Below are 26,685 nucleotides of genomic sequence, written 5' to 3' on the forward strand. Positions count from 1 at the left end.
AAGAGAAGTGATGCTCACTCAGCCAAGCACAGTAAGGCTTCCCTCACAGCTAGGGCAGTTGAATTGGCATTAATGTCCTGCTTGATATCGAAGCAATTTTCTGCTTTTTAAACAGCTTTATTTATTTATTTGTTCCTAGTCTAGAAAGTCTTTTAAGGCTTGAGTACTCATGGTAAGAAATCTTGGTGTATAGTTACTTGACAATCCTTCATTTCCATCTTTCCTTTTAAAAATGTCATTAGCACTAAAAGTACATTCAGTGATGAAAATGCACCAGGTGATGATTTCTTTGCCCTTCTCTTGGGAACCAGAAAAGCAGAAGAAAAGAGGAATCTCTGAGATGTGAGCACAGTATTCCAGCCTGAGACACATTTCAATTTTACTTGCAGAGCCTTGTGAACTTTGCAATTTATTCATGAACAGAGGCAGGATCGAAGCTCCAGTTTCTGCATGTGGTCATAGGATACAGGCTCTTCATTTACATTCTAGAGGCTGAGTTCTTTCTCTGAGTGCCATTTGCTGTCACCCTGCAAACACTGGAGCCACTACTTCAAGATGCTTGGTGGGCAGGCCTATTATATTAAGGTACATATATTTCTCCACTTGCCTTGCAAGGCTTAAAAATGCTTCAGGGAAGAAATTTTCTATTAGGATACAGTTGGATAAAATTTCATAAGCTTCTGTCAGTCTCTACAGAGAGAGACCAACAATAAAGATTGAAACAAATCAGTTAAAGTAATAGACTTTGTCACTTGAAATACATCCTCTGTAGCTAAGGAATAATATCTTTACTTTTTGTAATCTACTGTAATTAAGGATTTGCTTTGATTTTGTTGCTGTCCATTTAAAATATCAGGAATTCTTTTCTTCAGCTTAATGGACTTAACTTGGCTTAAGAAGTAAAGTACTACTTTGTGTGCCTGGGTGGGAACACTGAGGAACTGTCCTTTGTTCTCCACAGGACGGAGAGCTGCACCAAGCTGCACCTCTCACCCCTGCCCACCAAATAACCACACCACAGGTCCTCATCTGTTGAAGCAATTAGCCCAAACTCAAAGTGAAATGTAAATGACCTTTGATCTTCTGTAAAAAAAAAAAAATTACCTGTTGATGACAGAGATAACCAACAAAAAAGGTAAAGGTGCTCTTTCCTTATTTTGGTGGTTATCAGTCTTGTCTGCATCAGTGTTCTAACTAACTCATCCTCCATCCATGCACTGTTCTGAAGTTGGGCTGTTAAGTCACATAAGTCATTTAAAGAGAAAGGCATCACAGCATAGACATCAGATGTCTGAAATTTTACTCATATTATGACAAAGCACCAAATCAGGCTGCTAAACCTGGCAGAGATTTCATTCGTTATGGTTTATTAAAAATAATCCCACTGAACGTGAAACCAGGCTATATATAGCGTTTGTCTTGTCTGTAATTATAGACTGTGTATGACATGAAAACCTGAGGCAAACAGTGTCAGGGTTTTACTCTGAAGAGTGACTAATTCTAACCTGGGAAAAGACTGCAGAAGTATCCACTGAGCAGCTCAAGTGGCAGAGCTTGGTGAGAGAACTGCTGCTTATCACTGAAATTGCAGCACTGAATGTTCTATATATGGAAATGCACAATGTACCTGCAAGTAATAAGCCTTTAAGATGGTGTTCCCAGATGGCAATACCTCAGCCGTAAGACAGTTCCTAAAGCTGTGTGAGAGACAAAACAATGAAGAAAATTGTAGATGTGAGTGCTCTGCATCTGTGCTGAGTTTCTCTCCCGCTTCTGTGTTTAAACACAGTGAAATTCTTTTGCTTGTTTTGGTGTTTGAGGCCCTCTGCTGCACTGCAGAGGGTTTTGTCCCTAGTCACTGAGAACATTGGTAGTGCTCCAGGCAGCTGGTGCTTCTCTTCTCGTGGGTTGCTGCATGTATTGTGTTCCTAACTAATTCATGAGTTTAACAATACTCATAACAAGACTTACACACTATAATTATTTAACACCAGGCACAGAGAGGTTAGGAGGTCAACTGGGAGGTTAAAACTGCTGCTGAAGGAAATATTGCTAAATAGGACTAGGAGAAATCTTCAGAGCTTCCCTTTCATCAAAGTGCCATGACACTCAGGGATGATCTAAGCTATTACTTCAACTTTAATTTGCACATTAATTTCGGCATATTTCAGTCCATTTTACCTTAAGTCTCTAAACAAGTTCTTTAGTTGCAGTTGGTTTGGCATTTCAATTTGTCCTTCTCTCAAAGATGCTTGCAAGAAGGTCACTTTATAAACTAAACTTTGGCTGATGAACTCTTCTAAGTGAGGTTTTTTGGGGTTTTTTCTTTTATTTTGTGTGGAAAAATAAATATGTCCTTGCTAGCAGTCTAAACAACCAACCAAACAAAAGACAACCAGACTGTCACTAACCACCTTAGGTTGAAATTTGTTGCCTATCTTTTTGTTTGCCTTTTCCGTACATAATGCCTCACTTCCACATAGATGTTTCCGTGTCTGTAGTTTATTCTGTCGACACCAAAATAGCTACATTTTAAAAAATTTTTTTCTTGAATTTGGTACCTCTGGAAACCTTAAATCAAATGCATGCATGATTCAAAGAAGAGTGGGTGAGATCTGGCTGATCTGAAATTAGAAGCAGATTTGTGATTGCTTCCAGTGAAGGCAGGAGAGCCAGTGGGCATAGGGGATATCTGTAAGTAATGTCTGTAGGGAGCCGGGAATTCTTCCTAAAGTTGTACATGTAACTACCTTACTTTGTTACCCTCACAAAATGATAAAAATTACAGCACTTGTGGAACACAGGAAGAGTTAAAGGAACCTCTGTATCCATAATCACTACCATACAGCATTGAAGATGACAAGGACTGGATTAAAAAGTAAAAAAAATGAACAAACAAAAAACTCCAAAAGAGATAAAAAAAGAACCACAAAACCCTTGAGATCAAGGGTTTTACCGTAAAGTATCTTAAGAAGATGTGGCACTTGCTTGTAATTTTCCTGACTTGTAGACAACAAATTTTATCAAATTCAGTTTAGAAAAGGTAATAATGGTAGAATAACACAATTTATTTTAGCAAACATTCAGAAGGTTATACCACTAGAAGAACCACTTTCTGAGAAGTGGTGAGCTACCTGACTCATCCCTGGTACTACATCTTTTTTATTGTTATGCTTATTATTGTGGTTCTAGGCATTCCAATAGTGACCCAAGTGTCTATTATATGAAGTACTCTACAATCTGAGATTAAAATGTATGCCCTTGATTTGAAGAGCTGAAGTCTACAAATAGAATATTAGAAACAGGAGAATGTGAGGGAGAGGAGAAGGGAATGCTAGGAGATAGCATTTGGGTAATGTTTTGGATACATACATTATTGATTTTTTTTCCAAATTCATTTTTTATTTATTATGTATATTTATGTATATTTTTATATTTTTTGACATCTGGGTAAAAGAAAAATTCTGTGGAACAGGCAGAGGAAGATAAGTTCCTTGGAAGATTCCAGCTTTACGTCTCTTAGCTTCCAGGAGTAATTGCTTGAAAAATGTGACCAATGAAGGCCAGCAATTATGAGCTGGAGGATAACCTATTGATACTTGCTAGGCTGATAAATAGCAAGAGAAGGGGTTGAGAAGGGCTATGAAAATGAAGACGAGCAGTTTATGTAGCAAGGAAAACAGAACAAGAGGAATGATATTGCTTTCCTGAATGGCAACCTGAAAACAAGGTTTTCAGAGGCATTCAGGATTTGAAAAGGGCATGAGTGTTGACATCAGTGAGGAAGCCAGCAAGGGTCAACTTCAGTAGAAGAGCTGTATTTTATTGGAGGGGAAAAAGGCTGTATATCAAGATTTGATAACTTTGGAGGAGGTTCAAGGTGAAGATGTGTATTATATAAATGCATGATTACCTGAATGTGACTGTGCCCACGGTTATCTGAAGCACTTGAGTCTAGCCATAAAACACTAAAAAGATCTGCTTTTAAAGTTATTGATGCTGTGCTACCAAGTGCTTATACACAGATGGCAGTGAAATAGTTCAGATCTTAATTTGGCCATAAGGAATCAACTCTGGTGTAAAGGATGGACCAGTGCATCAGCATATGGGAACAAGGGCTGTTTGTTTCCTGGTGAGTGTGTGTTGAAGGAGAAGAAAACAGGATAAGAAAGACATGGGATTCTGTAGGAATCCACAAAGAAAACCGTGAACAGTAGGTAAAGAGAAATTGATGGGAGTGGATCAAGGAACGTGCACATAGGACCAAGTCACAGGAGCCATAAGACAACATGCTTTTAAGAAAACAGGACACAGTTGTCTATGCCAGAATGGTTCTGATTTTTTACTGCCTTTTATTTTTTTTCCTGTGAAAGAGTTGTAGGGATCTTGTGCAGAGCAAAAGCAAGGCAAACTTTAGGAAGTAAATCAAGTAAAATTTTGATTTATCCAGCTCTTCTTATTTCCGTAGTTACCAACATAAGGAGAACTATGGCAGTAAATACTGAAAGCATATATAAAACCAATGATTGACAGTTCTATTCAATTTAAAAAGTGGAGCTTAAGTAATACGATTTTTGTTTGCTTGTTTTAAATAAAACCAAAGCAGAATAGCAAAGTAGGCAGCACCAGAATTAGGTATTCCACTGCAATATAGGTTCAAGAATTTAAATTAAAAAGAAAAGGTCTGGCATTTCGTACCCGTCTATTTTCTATTAAAATGTTAACGTTTTTCTGTCTTTAAGCCTGTATTTATAGTACCACACTGTATTATTTAAAGTTTTGAGCACCTTGGTTTTACTGCTATCAAATATTGTTGTTCAGAGTTCAGGTCTTAATTAGTGCATGGGCATGAAGAAGAGCAAGTAGGTCAGATAATCAGTATGCTGCTGCCTTAATTCGGTAGATACAAATCTGAACACTGAAGTGAAATACTGAGTCTTTTTTACACACTTTACAATTAAAGTCTAAATTATGGTGCTACACTTGGTATACTAGCTGTTTGTCAGACGTTTCATAGTGAATAGATTCTCAACACGGATAAAATATCATTATAATGGTTTTAAGGTTGTATCATCAGGCTGAAAACCTGCCTCAGATTAATAACATGAATTTTCTAAGGGTTGACCTATGGTTTAGGGGTAACTTTCTGTAATTCTCAGCCTGTGTTCTTACACATTTACTTCCTCAGCAGTAGGTGTTTTAGGGCAGCACCAGGCATAGAGATGCTGTTGCTGTGGCTACAGGACAGCATCCCTCTTCTGTCACTTCCTACATGAATAGTAAATGGTAAAACACCTGATTTTTATCTTGGTGATGTATATGTTTGTGTTGTTCAAATGAACTTGGATTCTTATCAGGGTTGGAAAGTTCTTTCTTTCAGATGTGTTTATGTAACAAGAAATGCCAGAATAAAAGTCAGGGACAACATAAATAGCCAAGTAATGGCAGTGTTAGCTAATTCTGTATTTACTGGAATCCACTAGACTGCTCTTTAGCTGGAGCTGTAGTCAGTATGAATCTGCTGTGAGACTTTGGACCATATATGTTAATACACTACTCCTGAAAATAAATGACTTCATGGATTCATTTGGAGAAAAATATGGTTCAAAGATGGAATAAAACAGTGGTGAATCAAGCTTCTTATCCCTTGTAGTTATTATGCCGAAAGCAGGGTAGCAAATAAATACTGCTGGTGGTGAGCATTAAGTTTGCTCATTATAAATGCAGAGTCATGTACCAGTCTCTAGCATGATTTCATCTGGGAACATTGCCATAAGGATTACAAATGGCTTTCAGCCTGAAAATTGGTATGTATTGCTTTAAACTTCCAGCGGGGAGTTGGCAATTTATCCTTCAGATAATCATCTTGTGTTAAGTTGAACATCTTAGTGTAACTTTTTGCTACATGATAAACCAACTCCTATGAATAATTTACTGCAACTGGCAACCCACTTCAGCTCTGAAGTCTTTATCAAGTCTGGTGGCTTTTCAAAGTTTAATAATAAACTTGGAGCCAAAAATCTCATTGCACTTAAAGTCAGTGGAATTTCAATGTTAATTGCAACAGGAATCACAGTTTGACTTTAGGGTGTGTTCTGTACTGATCAACCACTGCAACACAGCACATAAGATGTGAGTAATGCACCAAAATTTTTATCATTCCTGCCCTCCAGGAAACCTGCCATAGCAGTCAAGTTGGTAATTTTTAGAAAGGACAGCAGTTTTCCAGGCCCTGACTGATTGGATGATCTATACCAGCAAGGTCTGTCCCATTTTTTTGGTCTGCTCCATCTGGCTAAGCTGGGCCTCACTGTCGGCATGGACGAGCTGAGGTTCTAAAGGGGATTTTGTGAATTGTGCGTGGCATCATCCCCCCTGTGTAAAACGAAGGCAGCCAAAGCTTGTCAGATGATCTCTAACATAAGCAAAGAAGTCTTTGCTACATGCATATGCTAGAATCCATATGCATTATCTCAGCTCTAACCTTTTATAAACCACAAGCTCCTATTTTCCCATTCTGAGCATTCCTGGACAGCTCTGCTCTGTGTTACATTCACTCCATGCCTCTGGCATGTGTGTGTGCTGTGCAGTGTTTTTCCCAGGGAGCATAAGCTGAGCAGAGGATGAACTCTTTGGCAGTGAGATGGCTGTGCAAGTGATATTTCAAGATTACAGCTGAAAGCAGAATTTGTCTCAGAGGAGATAGGTGGAATAGAAGGGCAAAAGGACCCTTTGTTCTGAATGTAACAACTGAGATTTAGAGGAGACTATGACTCCAGGCATAAACTCTCTTTTTTCTCTTCCATGCTGGTTTGCTACATGGCATTGCATCAGGAGGAAGGGAGAGACCCAGCTGTCCCAAAGGGTGTGTGTAACAGGTTTTGAGTCTTAGGCCTTTCTTCCTGGTAACCAAGGAAGTATTCCACTCTATCCCTTTATGTAAGCAGAGGTATAAATAAGAAAGAGAGAGAAGGCTCTGCCTCTTCTCTCTTCTGGCAAGGTTGGGAGACAGCAGGTCCCTGTGGTTGGTCTCGCTCATCTGGGAGTTGAGGCCTGGTCAGGCTCATTGTTTGCCACGTGGGAGGTGGAGGGTGCAGGTGGTGTCTGGTGCAATCCTGCTCTCTTAAGAGAAGTACTGAGATCTCATTTTACTAGGTTTTTTTTTTAATTGATTGTTCCTGGGTTTTGATTGTGCATTTGTTTTGGTTTTCTTTTTTGTCCCTTTTTCCCCTTTCCCCTTTGGCATTGTTTGGGCTTCTTCTTTTTAATATATACATAGTATTTTAACTGTATATAACCATACTATATGTAAATATATATATATATTTTAATATAGTTCTGGTATATTAAGTTTTCATAGTTTTTTTCTCTCTCACTCTTTGCTGGAGGCTTTTTGCTGGGTCTTGGGGACTTGGTGGGAAGCCAAATCAAAACTAAGACATTATGGCATGGTCCAATGGCAAATAAAGGGTGAAGCTGCTTCTCCTTTATTCTAGAGTTGTTCTGAGTAGCAGTACTGACACACTGCTTTTTTTTTTCATTGCAATATTTAAAGGTTTCCTGATATTCGAGCAAATTTTCAGAAAAAGTTAAGCTTGGAATACTAAATAGAAAAAAAAAGTAACATTCAGCCAAGTAGTTCACTTGAAATGTAGCTGGGGAGAACATTTCAAACACCAAATTTTCTCTGATGGTTTCTAGTCATTATGATAATTTCTGGAGAATCCTAGGCTATGAGGCTCCCTAGCACTCATTTGTGTTTTCATGTTTTAGCTGTCTTTTTAGGACAAATAAATGTTGTTCTTAAAAAAAAAGAAAAAAAATGTTTTATAAAAATTAAAAGTATGCCTTGACTTGACCTCGTGCTTTCACCTTATGAAGATTTTGAGACTCATTTTATTAGTTGTAATTGTGTGATACTAATCTCAGTTTGCTTGTCTTGTGTTTTGCCTTAATGTGAATTGTTAGAGAGATAATTAGGTGGAGCAAACAGAAATGAAGCAATGGCCTTAGATAGGACACTCCTAAGAAAATAAATTCCAGAAAGCTGCAGAATAATTGGTCCTTTAGTTGGAAGATGCTGGTTTTACAGGCATAAGGCAATTTGCAGTCCAAGTTTCTCAGCAGATACAAAAAAAAAAACCAACTATGAAGCAATTTGCAAAAATCCCCACAGTCTGGAGGAAGATTAGTTATAAAGAGATTCATTATGAGGCTGGTCTTTAAGAACAGAAGAGAGACTGAAACAGAAGCCTTGTGGCAGAGACCCATGTCATGCTTTGAAGACAACCAATATGCTTCTCTTCTGAGCCAGGGAGGAAGCTTTCATTCATTTGATCATTTACTTGCTGCAAATCTTTAGATTAATAACACACTGTTTGGTTTTGAACGATTTCTTCTCCATCACTTTAATGTGCTGTGAGCCCCAGGCTTCCAGAGGAAGTTTCCTGAGGTCACTGAATGTGGCTGGACCTGCAGGGAGGGCAGGGAAAGTGGCAGCCTCCAGAGCCAGCCTGTCAGTGTGAGGATGGCACTCCCCCACCCTTAAAAAGCTCCTGGTGGGAGTGTAGATGAAGGAGATGTGGCAGCACTGAAGGCTCAGGGCCTACGTTGACTCTGGCACTTTGCGGATCACAAATTCTGCCTGTGTTTTAACAGTTTCTCACTGACAGTAATGCTGAATCCTTGTAGCTTCACTTTTTGAGAAGGTAAGTGCCTTTTGTCAAACCTAACTGATTTCCTGAACGAAGGTGCTCCCTTCCACATGCCCAGGAGACATAGTTGTACATCAATGCTGTTACGGTGGGAAAAACAGATGGTAAAGTGCTGTGGGCTAGGACAGACTAATGAAATGTAAGGAGGCTTATTTTGTTACAGAATAAGGGAGTTGTTATCGTGTGCTTTGGTACCAATATCCAAGCAAGATTCTTTCTGTGGAAATTCAGTAGCTCCTCGGGGAGCATGTATGTGATGGTGATGTGAAAATGTGTGCTTGTTTTGCTAAGGCAGCATCCTCAAAGTGCAAAGGAACTTTGAAAGAATGCTCTAAGTCAGCATCCAGCAAGTGCCTTGACTGCAGTAGAACTAAACAAACTTTTGTCTTTTGAATCTCTAGTCCCTTGAACAAGAAGTGCTGTGACATTTACTGCTGTAGCAGAAGCTAAAGGTCCAAGTTCTGAGTAAAATTTTCAGAGTTACCCTAGCGACTTAATAGCTCATATTCAGTATTCAGTCATTTGGACTTCCAAGACAGAACAGCTCATATTCAGTATTCAGTCATTTGGACTTCCAAGACAGAACCAGACTGGTTGTTAAAAAACACTTTCCAGAATTACTGCAGAATTTCTATCCTGTTGTGTTAGTTGATGGTGATATTCTAATACAGTAGGAACAAATGTGCTGGTAAAATGCATTTTGCCAGTATCTTTTGAAGTGTTTTAAACAAAAGTGCCTCAGCTGTCCGTTTTGTGCTGAAGTGGACTGCAAAACAGCTACTTGTGCTTGTTGGTGCTTGTTAAAAGCATACTCTTGAAAAAGTACTGCTGTGACCATTAAACTATTAAACAATTTATTTAAATCACGGGTGCAAACTGGTCTTTACAGGGCTACACGTGAGATGTTAAAGCACGATCATATTTTACCTAAAGGTCAATTTAAATGTGCTCAATAAAAAGTCATAATGTGCATACCTGGCACATAAGTTATGAGATGGTAATTCAGTTCACATAACTCCGGTGGTTAAATCTCCTACAGCCCACTCCAAACAAGTAATTTGTGTACCATCTTTAAACAAACAAACAAACAAGCCACAAAATAAAAAAAAAGAAAAAAGAGAAAAAAAAGAAAGAAACAGGAAGATATAGCATGAAAGCAATTAAAATATTTTTTAATATATGAAATTATTTACAGGGAGACTTTACCACGGTTTCATGTTTAACGGCTGTAGGTTTCAGACTAGAACAATGTTACTCAGTAGTGTCAATAGTTAATTCTGTTTTACCAAATGGATGTCCTTCTTCATCCTAACATAGTATTATGTTCTCTCAGTGCAGGGTCTGTTTCATTCTCAGGGTGGGTGAAACGAGCCATGGATTGTCTGTAGCTTTCAAGAAAAGTTTTCTGGCCAAGTGCAACACAAAACAGTACCTTGCTGTTTGCTGTCATGCTGCTCCATTTGAATTTGTAGAGTGTATGTGCTTTTGATGTGATTCCTCCATTAGAAAAACATAGCAGTCAAGTTACCAACATTGCAAGGTTGTCCAGTGTTTTGAATTCTGAAATGAAATAAGATATTATTGTATAAAATACTAAAATGTTTATAATAATATAGAGAATAATTCAATATTATCCATATTACTGGGTAAGCAAAGCAACATCTTAAAATCAAGTCTTATTGGACAGACTGCCACCCTACCACAGTCTGTTCCAGTTTGACCCTATTTTTACATACCACCTATGAGCTGCAAAGTGCTTTTCTCAATACTAGGTGAGCATTCAAGATTTCACACCTCTTTTTCTAACTGGTCCACAAAGAAAAATGAAGTGATATTAGCAGGTAGGCTGAGTTCTCTGAAAATATGTAGGAACCTGCTAATTAAATCTATTAGGCATAATTGCATTTGATTCTTCTACTTCCGTACAGTTTTGCCAACAAACTGAATTGAGTAATTCCCCCAGCCAGAGCCATCATTCTGCTTCTGCCCAGAAAGATGCTCAGACTGAATCATTGCTGCTTTGACATAAAAAAGAAATAAAATGCTGGTGGAGCTTTACTGTGATTACCTGCAGCCTTCAGGCTTCTGTGAAAGGCTGAGTGGACTGAGCTAATAAAAACAGCTCAGCCCTGAGGGTTTGCAGGCACACCCCTTTCTTTTGCACGAGCAACCTTGAGCTATAGCATGCACTTCTTAGAGCTACAGCCAAGCCTGCTCATTTGTTTCCAGTGACTGATGAGTATCATTCAGAAAAAAAAATGAAAACTTCCTTTATTTTCTTCTACTGTGTTTTCTGTGGTGACAATGTGCTGAAATAACAAATTCTTCCTATTAGTTAAAAATGAAAATTAATGACAATTTCCCTCTCTGTTTTCTAGTAGTAGTTCCAGGTAAGGGATAAACGAGCTGCAACAAAATGTTCATCTATAGAGTTAGTGTTTCCTAGCAATCCCCTTTAAAGATCATCTTGCTATATGACTACCTCAGTATCTCTAAAAATAAAAGCACATCTGAATAGATCATAAATGTGTCTAAAGTAGTTCCTGTTGGTCTGTCTAGAAAGTGCTTTCTAAATGTTTATTGCTCTTCTAAGGAATCAGTTTTGTGTGCAGGAATGTTAATAACCTGACCTGTGGATGGAGTTTGTTGGGGTGTGACCTTGTTGGTCTTTCCATGGTTCTTACAGTTTACTTCAATCCCTCACAACCAATAATCTGGAAATGTGCTCTGCTAGGTCCTTTTATTACCCTGCTCTTCTCCTGTAAGGCATGACTGAACTATTCAACTTTTCTCTGTTCAACCTCTTAAAACCTAGACTCACCTCACTTCAGCCAGCTCAGACTTGTCATTTCTGTGGGGTAAAAAAACCAAAACTTCATTAAGGGGGGCAAAACCTTGGATTGATCTAAACCATTAATGGCAACTTCATTAAATTTTATGCAACTCTGTCCGTTTACATCTGCTGCAGATCTGCCCTGGCAGTGTTACAGGAGGGTAAACAGGGGAGTTAATCTTGCCCAGGAACACCACCATTTGTTTTCCTTCTATTCAATCCCTGCACTGACTGCTTTCAGCATTCAAATATTTTTATTTTTTTTTTACATGAAGCTCCTGCATATCTCCTCAGGCCTGATTTGTTCTGTTTTTCTTCTTTCTCTCCTGTTTTATCAGTTTTCACACACATAGGAACATACACATATAAAACAAGTTACAACATCAACAATGAACAAATAGCAGCAGATAGTATCAGCAACTTCTGGGAATAAAAAAGATTCCCGAATACACACAGCATAATTTCCAGCTTCCCTTTTGTTATAGACAAAGGCATTAATGTTATGACAGAGACATTAATTAGGTGCTTCTGTCCACTCTCATCTGTTGATACCGCGGAGTTATCAAAGACACCTAAAGCATGATGTTTCCATTTCATCTTTTTCATTGTTCTTCCAAGAAAAAGGTTTGATTTTAGCAAAATTAATTCTATTTGTGAATAGCAAACAGGGAATCACGGAAGAGTCCTGTGTTACGTTCCTGGGCTTGTATGTAACCTGTTAACCTTCAAGAGGACATATCATCTCCATCTAGCAAGCTCACCTTCTTTCCCCTTTTTTTTCTTTCTTCTAGAGAAACCTCCCATATATCTTTGTAGACAAACAGAGTAGAAAGAATTTGTATAATATAATAATTTCATGCCTTTGGTCCTAAGTGTAATAACTGAGGCCTATGAGGCCACTCATATGAGGGTGTATCTCTTGCTCTTTAAAGCAGGAAACAGCAACAAAAAGGCACACGATGAGACAACAATCAGTTGTGTTTGCATATTTCCTCTTAAATACTTAACCAGCATTTACTTGTTGATAACAATGAACAGTTAATTGCTAATTTAGAACAACTTTTAAAACCTTGTATTGCTTCCTGCATGAAAGAAAATCATTAAAAAGCCACTATGGGGTCAGCCTACTGCTATTCAGCATATTTATCTTTGCCATTGGCTTTTGGGTAAAAGTGCTGCTTCTGTGTAGAGGCCACAAATCTTATTTGTGTTTCCTGTTGCAGAATGTTTATTACACAAGCAGTCAGCAGCTCCACGTGGGTGTTCTGAGTCCCACTATCGACGATGATGACAACAGATGCCTGGTGGATGTGAACAGCAGGCCCAGGCTCATCGAATGCAATTATGCCAAAGCCAAGAGAATGAAGCTTTACTGGCAATTTACTCAGGTAATTCTTACTCAGCAGACATTTTGGAAAGTTTAAAAGCTGTTTCTGTATCTGAAGTGTGAGTAAAATGTTCACTAACAGAACAGAACGAGATTTATCCTTGCTTTCTTTGCATAAAGCCAGGAAGCTGTTGTTTAGATTTGCTCCCAATGTCAGCTACCAAAGGAGGGTACAAAACCTGTATTATATTTTCTAAGTTTGCCATAAATAATTTGTTTACTATTATGGAATTATCTCAATCAAAAAACAAACAAACAAACAAAAAACCCCAAACCCCCAAAAAAACAGCAGCAAGGAACAGAAATCTTTTTGTTTGTTTAGAAGTAGCAACTCAGAAAAGGCAGTAGCAGATCATTAGTGATAACAGCCTCATAATGAGCTACTTTTGCAGTTCCTTTCTTAAAAAGGCTAATGTTTTTGTGTATGTGTGTGGGGGAGTGTGAGACAGATAAAGAAAGAGGTGCAAGTAAAGGCTGTGAAGTGAGTTTGCAGGGATGAGGATCCTGATAGGATGCCTAGTCCAAGCCTGGTGTCCACACTTCATAACTGATTTAGCAACTTGAGGAAGAACTATAAAGAAGCCATAAAAGTTCTGGGGCTGAAAAACATGCTCTCCAATGTAATGCTTATGGAGATCACTGTTTGGTTTAGCTAAGAGGAAGTGGCAAGGTCACTCACAGCATATCAGTGTTTCCACAGAGGGACAGGTTATCCTGAGGGCAAAACAGGTTCTGGTGGCTGAAAGCTAAAGATAGTCAGATTTGGTCTTTCAAAGGAAGATGAGATTTTCCTAAGGTAAGTTTAAGACCATGGAAGTTTACCATGTCAGGTACTGAGAGGTTGGTTGTTTTGGATCAATAAAATGAAATTACATTACTTTCTAAAACAAGTGCATGACTTAGCTTCTGGGGAAAATGTCATCCCAAGTGTGAGTTTGCCTGGTCTCACAGTTGCTTCTCTGCAGTTTTGAGTCTACAGATCTAGTTGTGTACTTCAGCCCACAAGCTGAAGCTTATCACTGAAGTAATTTTATTCCTGCCTTTATTTTTTTTCTGTAATATCCATGTGAGTTTGCAGATATCTTTTCTGTCAACTCATTAGTATATTTTTCTATAACACCCATTATCCGCATATTTGAGGACCTTGTTAATACAGGTTAGCATCAGTCTTGGTGCAGAGAGCATCTAGACACTAATCACCAAAGCATACTATTAACATAATTTGTCTTTTTACTTGAAAGTAATCCAGATATTTGTCTTTCAACAGTAACTCTCAAGTAGTAGACCTTAAATCCCTAAACTGGAGAGACATCCCAGCTTTTGCTTTCAGTCCCCTCAAGGGCAAAGTTCTAATTATGCCTTCTAACAAATTTTAACACTAGTCTTGCCATGAGGAGGACCTCACTGTATCCATCTCTGCACTTGATTTGTAATAATTTCTAAAAACTGTAATTAACATATTCCTTTAAAGAGTATTTCAGTAACATTTTAGTATTGTTCACCCTATTCAGTGATTGCTCTGTATCACCCTAACCCTTTGGTGATAATTAATGGTTTCTACTCCAGGATACTACTACTGTCTTAGATCTGATTATCTTAGGTCTCATTTGAGGGGCAGCAGTAGAATGCCTTGATAATTTAGCCATTAAAAGCTTCCAAAATGGTATTTAACTGCATTAGGTTTGTTTCGATTCCACATTCCAAACACAGTCTCTCAATGAAGTTGCAGTTAAACTAGATTCTATGGACTCTATGTTCCTTCTACAAAGGAACTTCTGCCCAGGAGAAGTGAAAGCTAATTAGTTGTTTCTTTAGGATAAATTAAGAGACAAATGAAATAATTAAAAGCTTTCTGTTCAAAAAGGATTTAGTTAATACCCAATGCAATTGAAATGTCATTATTGCTCAACATACAGCCGGATACACAGCCCTGGGTATGTTCTGTAAGCTACAAGAAAGCTAATGAATGTAATCAAGGCTTGCCAAGATCAACTGATCAACTCCCTTTGAAATGCTCCCATTTAGTCTGGTGAAAAGATGTGTTTATGTGAATATGCTGGAAGCTGTCTCTCTGAAAAGAGTCTTTTTTTATTACTTTTTTAAAGCTCTGGTGGTTCTTTTCCATATTGTGCAGTGAGCAGAATGCCTGCGAGTAAGCAGGATGCTTATGTAGTCTTGAAATTTGTGAACTATTAGTTAAAATGTAGATTTTGGTTGTAGCTTTCTATAGCACCTTCCTTTGGCTGCAAATGTGCTTGGACTTTTCTTGGCCCATTCAATAAGACTGTCTGATGCTATAGATAATTAAAAATACAACAGTGCAAGTGGAGAATTGTCGTAGAAAGGGACTGGGAAAACAAACTCACCACCCAAAGGAGGATAAACCCATTGACCTAGACTTCCCTGAGCAGCACAAAAATCAGTATTTTTTCCTGCATTCCATTTATGTTGAATTAATTTGAAGGAGGAAACAGTCTCACTGTATCACACTGTAACCTGAGAGGCACCTGTGGTAGGACATGGATAGCAGACTGGCTGGTAGAAGACTGTACAGATTTTTGAAAAAAGTATTCTTCAGATAACATTTTCCTCCTCCTTTGCCCTGTTGAAGTGTAATGATGAGCGAATTCTGTATGACAAAAGTAGAATATGGGGTCATCCTGAGCTAGGAGACTCCTTGCCTCCATAGATCTAGTCCAGTATTATTTAATTATGAATTTGCATCTTTGAATGATTAGAAGCATGTGTGTATACACATACATATAAATATAGATAGATAGATAGATAGATTTTTTTTAAAAAAAGTGTATCTTTTACTTTGGTTTTAAAATTTTAAATTCCCCGGCTACCTTCAGTTGCAGGCAGCTGGAGTCAGGCAGCCAGATATCCACTGCTACCCTGTGGACAAAATGGTGTTTTGATGGACAGTCAAATGGAGGGAAAATACCTCTGGTATCTTTCTGCACAGGGCAAACTTGCATTGAGCATTCAAAGCTTGTATTATGTGTTTGTATAATCAGGATCTATCTGAGCACATTTCCATGCTCTACGGTTTTGTACTGCTGCCAAATGCAATAAGACCCAATAAAATGTAGGCTTCAGTGACATTCTTTCTTCCAAAGCTTCTTCAAGTCCTTATAACTGTAATTATGTCAAATTATGTAAATTAGCCCTGAAAAGATTTACATCAACTGGGTAGGGTTCAAGAATCCTATTGTTCAGGCTGTTTGTCAAGTCTTCTCTTAGGGAAATGTTTATTTTGGAAATACTTTTGTGCTGGTAAGTCTCCTAGGTGTTTGACAGTTCACCTAGTTCAGTCTGTCTCACTGCTTTTTCAATTAATCAGAACAAAATTAGACCTTATAGCAAAAAAATGGTAAGTGATCAGAAATAAGCCAAGGCAAAGAGGATAGAGGCAAGAATTACATAGCAGTAAAACGGCCAGAATTTTACCAAAATATTACTTTAAGCAAGGAAGCTTCTCTGGCATCATGAACCACAAGGAAAGCAAAAACTAACCTCAGCTGTGCATTATTTAGTAGTAAACAATTAATCCTGCTCACACCCTGTGAGTTCTTTTCACCAAGGAGCAGGTGCAGACACAGCATGCCGGCAGCAGCACCGCGCTCCCTGAGGAACTGAGGGCTGGAACCGAGTGTCGGGTCAGCAGCACTCGGGTATGACAGTCACTGCTCAGTAAAGCTGCTGGCACTGCTGCAGTGACTGTGTTACATGGTCTGTGTGGTGACAGAGAAGGGGCCACAAGATGTAGGATGTAGGCCAGCACACCGCAGGACATCCTTCAGTAGAAGCTGCTTATGGCCAGAACCATGCTCTTCTGAACTGACTCTCTGAGATGATTAAGTTTGTTCATGCGCTAAAAAAATAGCACATTCTAAACGCTGCAATCAGTTTTTCTGGAGGGAGTGGATTGGCTTGGGGTTTTAAGAAGTCTCCAGTCTGATTTCTCAGGTTTATTGCTGATGGCAGGTCAGACGTTTGCCTTACAAGTGAAATTCGTCTCTACATACCTCACCTGGGTGGCAGCAGGTCAGTGAGAAAGTACACTTACATCATGTCAGGAGTCCTCCAGAGGCATAAGAAAGACAAAAGGAGGGTTTTTCTGTAACTACTCTTTATCTTGAAGTATCTTCATGTTTCTACTTGGTTGGATAGGGTTGTGACTCCCTTATACTAATCAGACTACCTATGCTGTCACTATTTACTGTCGTGAAAAACATGACAGATGAGGGCTCTGTGTAAAAAGAGGTATAAGAGAGAACACAAGGCTGACCTAAAACCCTGAGACTAATCCTTTTAAGGCTGCTCCATGTTGAATTCTTTTTGCTACAGCATAAAGTAATTCACCTTCCAGTGTGGTTGCCATAGAAAGGTGGGAAAAATGCATCTGTGGGGACAGACACTCACCACAGCCATCATGGGAGGGAGAGGATATGCAGGGCCTACATCTCACCTCTGTCCTCTTCCCATACCCACTGATAACATAGCTTTGCATGTTGTGGGGAATTGTGATTATAGTCAGTGCTGCAGGTTTCCACAGGAGATCTTCCAGTTCAGAAATGTTTGGAGGGGGCGGTTTGTGCTATCCCGAGAAACTGCAAACAAAATTTGTTGCTGACAGCTGTGGTATAATTTCCTAAATATCATAGTAGGAATTGCTTTGGAAAGAAAAGGGAAGACAGACAAGCAAATTAACGACTGAGTTGTTAGAGTATTCCACAGATCAGTATGATGATTTAGATCTCATTTAAATAGATATTAGATAATAGATACTGCAATACTACTGCTAGCTAGCACCATTACCCACAACCACATCCCAGAAAAGCACAGGAATGCAGGATGCAGACTGCATGGCAGGATTAAACTGGTGGCCTATGAAGCAAGGAGAGAGTCTGTGTACCAATTTCATATGCCCCCTTGCTGAGCACACAGTGCAGATGCAGAGCCCAATTCCTTTTAATGTCCACTCTAGTTTTCAGCCCATACATTAGCCAAGGACATCAGTGTACCAGAGGGATTCATTTCAGTAGAGCTGTGTGTGTCTAAGGGAACAGTGGTCCCCATCAACTTCATCAGATTCTTCCATTATGAGAGCCACAGGATAGAAAAACAGCATCATTAATTTATCAAGAATTTGGATTTATGCTGTATTTCTAATCCCAAAGGGTGCAAATACTCTCAATATGTATTTGTGGTATAAGGCATGCTGTACTGCTATACAGCTATATAATTAGGCAGGACTGTTTGCCTGGCAGCTCAGAACAGAAAGGGGTTGTGATCCTGTTAAAAGAAATACAGACTTTGATCCTGCAGGAGAAATACAAAGGAAAATAGAACCTAATTATTCAATTAAATGAACCAACAGACTAGGTTAAAACCTGTACTTTTAGTGAGGCTATCTGATTTTTAAATAACCAGTGTTGCCAAGTGTGAAGTTTTGAACTTCAGACCCAAAAGAGCATATCCGCAAGCCCCAGGAGGCCCAGTGAAATGGTGGTGTATGGGTACAGCAGCACTTTCTTCTATATTTAGATATTCTTTGCCCATTTTCGATCGAATGTTACCCTAGCTTGCCTGTGCCTTATATTTTAACTAACTGGATAACCACACACTGTGTTACAGCTGAAGGAAAAGGAATTTGAACCATTGTTCTGCTTAGACATGAGAAAGTAATAGTTAATGTTTTCATTTTCATTTTGCTCTAAATTTGTCCCTAATTCATGTGCAACTTAATATTCTAGTTGTATTTTAATATGACAATATGAATTTAAAGAAACAGGTATGTTAAAGAATTTCTTTTTTATTCTCCTTGAACTATGTCTTACTATAAGCCTGTAAACTCTTTAGTCCCATTTAAGCAGAATGGAATTGTTGAGAAGTACAAAAATATGAAAGAATTCTGTCTTTCTCCATTTTGAATACTTGACTTCCACTTAAGTATGAAAATTTATAAGCAAAAAAACATGTACAAAAAATAAGAAATACAAATATTACTATATAGTATTGTGTTTTAACAACTAATGTTAAATTTGCTTGGCAATTATTGCTGTAGCTAGTGGTGATCAAAATTCCATTGTAGCAGTTTAGTCTTCTATTTGGAGTAATTTTCTAGTAGCAAATTTTAATCTTTGAAAATTAGGTGTAGAACTTGCCAGCTAGAAAGTTTGTGTGTGAATACAGCAATAAAATGAGCTTTTAGTGGGTGCATTTCAAGTCTTTTCTAGCATATCACATTATGCAGTATTTACTCTCCTGAGGACTACATTTAAAATCCAAAGACACTTGTGCCGAATTAATTTAGAAGGAAGTTAACACATACCCATGTTTTTCCTTCAAAACAGATACCTTATTTGCATATTTTAGCATATAATTTTTAAACACCACATTTATTTTACAAAGAAATTATTTGTTCTAGTTCTGTATGATTTTTCCTAATTTCAGATGTCCAAATAGGCTCCATCTAAAAATCACAATGACAGCTGCTGCTGAAAAGGTACTGCATGGCATTCTAACATCAGGCATGTAAAAGAATGGCCAAATCCAGATTATTTCCTACAAGTTGTCTGATAACCAGCACTTACCAAATGAAGCGGCTGAGTTTTGGGAGATCCGAGCTCTTTACATTACTGCACCAATGACTTCTTGGGTTCTGCATTCCTCAGCTGGGAGATGGATGGAATGATTTTTGCCTTTAGCATACATCTTTTATTATTTGTAACTTCCCAGATGAAAACGAAACTCTGTCCTGATGAAGTCAGTAAAAGTTGCATCTTTCATTCCAATGGAGACAAAACCAGTATCTATGTGACTAAGGTTTGGCTACCAAATAACTCCCTGCAGTCCAAGATGCAAAGATGAGAAAAATGTTCCCTTGAAAGTAATAAATAAGGATGAAACAATGATGTCTATGACAAGAAAACAGGGTTTGTCATTCAGTGAAATGATCAGGCCATTAAGTCTGGTATCTTGAACCCAACAGCAATGACTCTTGGTATAACAGACAGAAAAATACATGATTTCCATTATTGTCTGAGTAAACTGTGAGAGGTTTTGTGCAGCAGCAGCAAGGACATTCCTTTTCCAATATCAATGATAATCAGCTTTTTGTGGTTACTAGGGAAAAGCCATTTTCGTTATCTAGACACTGTGATCAGAGTCCCAAAGAGCCCAGCCTAAATTCCCATGTTAGAATATGCAGATCAATTGAAATACTAGTGCAGATTCGTTTCCTAATTTTCTTGACTTGGCACTCAATTTATTTCTTGGTCTCTAGAGACTGGTTTAATCATAAGCATATAATGACAATGGAAGTAGTTTGGTTTCTGGGTTAAAATGAGCTAAGCCTCCTTCATATTGAGCATTTATGTTAGAAAACCTGGATTAATTGAATACAACACACACATGCAAAAGAAATAAATTGTCATTCAGTATTTTTGTTTTCCAAAGGAGTTATGTCTCACAAACAAATAGGCATTGCTCTCATCTAAAACTCAAAAATCTTTAGGAATCTGTTATTATATCTGTGGGAAAATATAAAAATCTTGGGTTTCCTGATTTTGCTGAAAGGAGTTTCTTCTTTGTCTGGCTGAAAATGAATAACTAGGTATCACCTATACTAGGTTGGTAAATAACAATGGGAAGCTGTCTTCTTTACATTAGTTTGCTATATATGCTACGTTAGAACAATATTTTCCTCCGTAAGGAGAAAAAGAGAATAAAGCAGTAAGGTGCTCTTAGGCATGAGCTTCAGGTGCATGATGTCAATGTGTATAGTTTTATGCTCCTCACTACCAGCAAGACATTGAGGTGCTGCAGCATCTCCAGAGGACAACAGGGCTGGTGAAGGGTCTGGAGCACAAGTCTGTTGAGGGACAGCTGAGGGAGCTGGGGGGGTTTAGTCTGGAGGAAAGGAGGCTGAGGGGACACCTTATCACTCTACCTGAAAGGAGGTTGTAGCAAGGTGGGTGTTGGTCTTCTTTCTCAGTGACAGGACGAGAGGAAATGGCCTCAAGTTGTGCCAGAGGAGGTTTAGATTGTCTGTCAGGAAAAATTTCTTCACTAAAAGGGTTATCAAGCACTGAAACAGGCTGCCCACAAAAGTGGAGGAGTCACTATCCCTGGAGGTATTTCAAAGACATGTAGATGTGCCATTTGGGGACATGGTTTGGTTGTGGACTTGGCAGTGCTGAATTAACAGTTGGACTTGATAATCTAAAAGGTCTTTTTCACCCTAAACAATTTTGTGATTCTATATACCAAAATTATGATTACTTCAAAACCAAGCAAAGAGGCAAAACCTAGGAATACACAATTTGCTGCGTTACAGATCAGAAAATTAATTTACTGGATTAATTACCTCATCTAGAAGACTGCCTCAGGAAGTGGTCAGTGCTTGCTGTTTCAGAGAAATGAGCTCTGTTCTGAGCCAGCAGTTCACTGTAGGACCAGAAAGAGGATTATTTTTTTGACCCCTGATGTGCTCTTTTCAATAAGATTGAGAATTGATTTGTCTGAATGATCATCTCAGCTTGCCTACAAAGAGTTGTTTTATCAGCACTCTTAAAATTAACTCAGCCCATAAAAAACATCTAGTCAGTCACTGAACACCGACACCTGTGAAAATGAATTCAACAGGTTTCCTATATCCTAATAAATCACAGCAATTTTGCAAATTTCTAAACCAACAGCCCTTTTTTCCTAAGAAAGTTTGTTTAACAGTTTTTCACTGATATTTATACTTTTGATCACTAAAGTCAGGTCCCACTAATTTTCATTCACATCCTAAGCCAAGTCCTGTTTCTTTTTCTTGTTCATGTATTTCGTAACTCCCCACCATCTGAATATTCCATCACACTTCAAAGTATCTTTGTTGCCTTTCTCCATCTTCCACTTTAGACATCTTGAAGCAAGCCTAGATCAAGGCAGATATATCAAGCCTGAGTTGTTTGCAGAAGTCATTTATATGTAATCTCAGAATGAAAGAGAAAAAGGTAACTTTTCTGAGCTTTTCACAAAATGTATTTTTAAAATATGCAAATAAAGCCAATGTCTCCAGCACTCCCATCTTTTTCCTAGTTGTATCAAAATATTGTTTCATTATGCAGGCAGCTACTGCATGGCACAATCTATGAAAATAAACTATATAAGAAAAAAATTTGTATTTTTAGTTAGAGTAAAATTATTCTGCAGAAAACAAAGCAATAACTTTTCTATAGGCCAGGTCTCACTCATGACTCCAGAAATGTTTAGAAACATAGGATTTACTGATATCCAACACTCCTGCTAGTACAAGAGGTACAAAATGTAGCAGTTCTTATTGTTGTGACCTTACATAGTTTAGAAACATATCTTAAATTTAAATTTAGAACTTTAGAGCATCAAAGTTCAAGCACTAAGTAGTCAATGACTACTTAATACAGAGGGTTCTGCATTTACAGTTCTCTGAATGCTACCAGGCAGGACAGCAGGCAAAGGAGGATGCAGGAGAGACACTTGGGAACAGCATCCCATCTAGTAGCGAGGAAAAAAAACCAAACCAGAAATATCAATCTGTGAATCATCTCTCACCAACATGCATTGCTGGAGCTCACTCTTTTATGAGTGTCAGTTCTCAAAAAGGCATGTAATTGTTTTCTAAATGGTTTGTCCAGTTCACTGGTTACTCAGGACAGCAGCTGTGGTCAGAAAAGCCCCATCATTATCAACTGCACAACATAAAGCCAGTTTTTGCTTTTCTGCAAAGGACTCACTAGGTAATCCTAGCTATCAGAAGATCAACATAATACATCATCATGTGGATTTGCTGCCAAAACAAAACCAAACAATATGTTCAGCTGTAAATCCTGCGTTTAGCCATAATTATCAGGGCTATGTATGGATAAAGGATTCTCTTTTTAATCTGCTTCCCACTGTACCACACCCCCACACACATCCCTGGGAATAGGGTTCAACAATTAATTTTAAAAATCATATTGTATACCTAAAATATTCGTTTCTGCAGATGTTTTTCTAGTATGTCAGGAAAATTTCCTGGCCACTGCTGGTAAAGTAAAAATTCATGTTTAGTTTCTGAAAAATGTCTAACGATCTTTCTAGTCTGGCTAATGTATTCTACTATAAAACTTCCTTCCATTTTCGTAGTTTTAGCCCCATTTTCTGAAGGAAAAATGCATTTTCAGCTATCATACCTTGAAGAGTTTCTTGATATTTCGGTGAAGGCTTGGATTTATTTCTTTTCAAGGTATTATTTTCTTAATCTTGTTATTCACAGTCTGTTATAAATCTGTGATAAAATTTTATATATATATGGAGAGATATTAGTGATAGTTATAAATCCATACATTCCATTTCTGATTTGAATGCTGTATGTCTGTTTTTTCTATTGCAGTACATTCTCTGTATGAAACTGCATTTCCTTTTGCCAGGTTTAGTTGCCTTTGTTTTAATACTTTAATTAATGGTATTGTATATTTCTATATTCTGAAAATTTAACTATTACACCTTTAAAGGGCTGTGCTCAGAACCTGGGCTCTTCTACATCCATGTAGCCAATCTAGATTAAACAAAACAGAAAATGATTGCATAAACCACCAGCTTCTAAAACCCAGTCTGGACATACAGATGAGGCTGCATCATTTGATTCATCACAGCTGCAGAATAAAAAAATTTGTTGCAGCAATATAAAAATCCAACACTTATGATTATCTAAAACCTGAACACTCACTCAGATATCTTGGTAATGGAATGAGACACAACAGTTTAATGTCTCCATCACGGTTTAACTGTTGAATGATGTGTCTAATTCCACTGTCAGAGGATGTTTCATAGTATTTATGCATTGGTTACGAGCAAGTGGCTCTAAGACCAAGGCTTGGGTGGCTTGACAACAGATTCTGAGTGCAGGAAGAGGAAAAAAAAATAACTTTTTTTCCTTAAAAAATGGTTTGGCTGATCCCTATTTTAACACTACTTAAATTAAAATTGTACATATCAGTTAGTTTTGGTTAGTATTGAAGAAAGAAATTCACATTTTAGGTGTGTCTGGTAGGCCTATCTACCTGTAAATAGGGATCTAAATAGCTGACAGACAACACCTTTTAAATATATCCCCCTGCTCTATATAATACTTCATACACATGATAGCAGTTAAATGCACTGTATTTTCACAGCAGTCATCCAATATATTAGGAAGTAAGTGCCTTTGAAGAAGAGCAACGTTGCCTTTGAAGAAGAGCCATGTACTTCACTGAGAAATATTTCAATTTAAATAGTTAAAATTAATTGATGAAAGGTTTGAACAACAAGGGGTATGCTATAGAGTCTGTTTTACTTACAGCAAATCCATTTGACAGAGTTGTGAAATTTATCATACTGCTTTAGATTTGAGAAGGAATTTATCAGTTACCTCTATATTATATATACCTATATCCTTTTTACAACTATAAAGCAGAAAATCTAAACCCAATAACATCATCCAGTATTTCTAAGCAATTGGCAATACTGAAGATATATTAATTACTGTATGGGATTAATTATTCCCTTTTTCCTATGAACACTTCCTCACTGCATCAACATCTGTACAGAATTGATCACACAGAGGAAAAAATGACTAGTAAAATTCAAGCAATTTTCTTTAGGATTAAGTTTGGTGTAGTAACAGTCACTGAAAATTTACCCCAATATTCCAGAGAAATGCATGGGAAGATCAAGTGTTCTGTTTAGAGTGGGGATTATCTATGTCTCATATACCACACCATAATTCTTCTATTCAAATGTATCAAAGCAACAGTGAAGATTAGACTTTCTGCCTCAAAGGCAGAGTGAACATGTAAATATTTGAGGTCACTGATGGAGGTCCAAGTAGAAAATTAATAGATTAGTGAATGCAATGATCTATATATTATATGTGATATGAGACTGGATACACTCATTAACCTTTTAAGACCTTTTCCTGAAATATCATCCATGGTTAGGCAAGCTGGTAAAAGCACTTTTTTTTTTCCTCTTTTAGGTAGAATAACATGAGCTTTAATGTGATGAGCAAAAAATAGGTTTAAACTCTGCTAGGAAAAGCACATGCTTTAGAGTAACTTGTGAAAAATAGCTATCAGTCTGATTTTCAGTAATACATTCATTCAACATCCCTCAGTTTTACAAGTGAACAAACCCTGTCTTAACTTTCATGCTTATGAAGCTCTGGTTCAGTCTAAAGCAACAAGCCCAACTCCCTGTTTTCCCTTTCTGTGTTGCTTTTTCTGGGAAATTTGGAATCCCAGCACAACAACTTGCAGCTCACACCTACCTAAATGACTGGCCCCATCACACCTACCTAAATGACTGGAATATCACAGATTACATCTAGCAGATGTGCCAAGTAAAACAATGACTAAATGGACCAAGTCAGGTCTATTTTGAGAATTATTTTTCAGCTTTAATGGTGCCACATAGCCACATTCAAATCCTTCTTTAAAATACCTAAACTATGTTAAGTTGCATCTCTGTTATTTTCTTGCCAAGTGCTTTTTAGTTCATACATCAAAACACAACCTTGGCAATCTAACTTCAGAGTAACAGAAAACAGCAAACTACCTGGTTCTTCCTGAAGAGAATTCTTACTGAAGAAAATTAGAGTAAATATAATGGGAAATTTCTATTAAATACAGCCAGAAATAAAACAACAGTTTACACTACAACCAGTAAATGTCACCTGATTAAAAGGCCTGTCATTCTGCACAAAGGATCAGTAACCATATGGTGAGATTTTTTTGCAAGTAAACACAGAAGCTGTTCAGATATTTTTGGCTTCGTGTATGTTTACAGAAATTTCTTAATGCATCTTTTTTCATTAATTCAGAACATGGTTTGTTTTGAAGGGAGTTTATCCAAGGAGTGTAACATGGTATGAAACCCGAGGTGTGCAGCAGCAACAATACCCTGTATGTATTTATTTACAGAAAAACTGTATTTATCCCTGGCATTTAGAAAGAAAGCTGTACCAGTGCTCTGTCCCATGTGTAGCCCTCTGTAGAGGAGATGATCTAGATACTAAAGAAACTGTATGAGATCCTTCAACTAAGCCTGGTTCTGCAAGGACCAATATTCCAGAGAGGACCCATCCCACTTTACCATCCTACAGAACAAATACAGGAATAAACTAATAAACCAAACAAACCCCAATAAACCAAAACAGAAACCATGGAACAGTTCAGCAAAAAACTGTCAAATTACTTTGCACAGCTTATTAGCTCTAACCTAGAATAAAGTCAGTATATACTTGCTACATGCTGCTCTTTCTAAAAGCGAGTTTCACATGTGATAGAGTCCCATGGGACTGTCTACCAGGCATGTTGGACCATCCTGTTACTGCAGGGGTTTGCAGGTACATCCTTAAATGCTGTATTATTGAATAAATTCCAGTGAAAGACTGGAAAGCTCTTACATACAGTAGATATGCAGAAAGTACAATAACTCTAAAGGAAGTAAAAAGTATTGTCTTCCACTCTGTGCAACAGGATGTGTGATTTGAGATAGTGTTAGTATTAAAAGTACAGTTATGAAGCACTCGATCAGTTTTCTGTGTGTCTGAGGCCACCAGCAAGAGTTGAGAGCATTTGTGCTTCTCATAGAAACTGATGGGCTTTGCAAAGCACATTGAAGCAAGTTTTCAGTCAAACTTGTTAGTGCTGACACATTCAGTCTATTTTTTAGAAAATAGTTGACCTAGATATTTA

The 26,685-nt window shown here is 37.8% G+C and overlaps 1 protein-coding gene and 1 long non-coding RNA gene across 4 annotated transcripts in view; one reads left to right on the plus strand and one right to left on the minus strand.

The window, feature by feature from the left end:
• GALNT18 (polypeptide N-acetylgalactosaminyltransferase 18) overlaps nt 1-26,685 on the plus strand; it is a 228,733-nt gene that overhangs the window by 197,312 nt on the left and 4,736 nt on the right. For all 3 annotated transcript variants that reach the window (XM_027651167.1, XM_027651166.1, XM_027651168.1), the window contains exon 11: nt 12,771-12,935. In XM_027651167.1, coding sequence (XP_027506968.1) covers nt 12,771-12,935 — 165 coding nt within the window. The remainder of the gene's footprint in view (nt 1-12,770; nt 12,936-26,685) is intronic.
• Nucleotides 9,913-25,880, minus strand: LOC113950850. The gene is made up of 4 exons (XR_003528908.1): nt 22,705-25,880; nt 21,312-21,391; nt 19,537-19,617; nt 9,913-10,274 (listed from the first exon to the last, which is right to left on the minus strand). It is a non-coding gene; the product is annotated as an uncharacterized LOC113950850 (long non-coding RNA).

This window comes from Corapipo altera, unplaced genomic scaffold, assembly GCF_003945725.1.
Source record: "Corapipo altera isolate COAL_440 unplaced genomic scaffold, ASM394572v1 78, whole genome shotgun sequence".
Taxonomy (NCBI): domain Eukaryota; kingdom Metazoa; phylum Chordata; class Aves; order Passeriformes; family Pipridae; genus Corapipo; species Corapipo altera.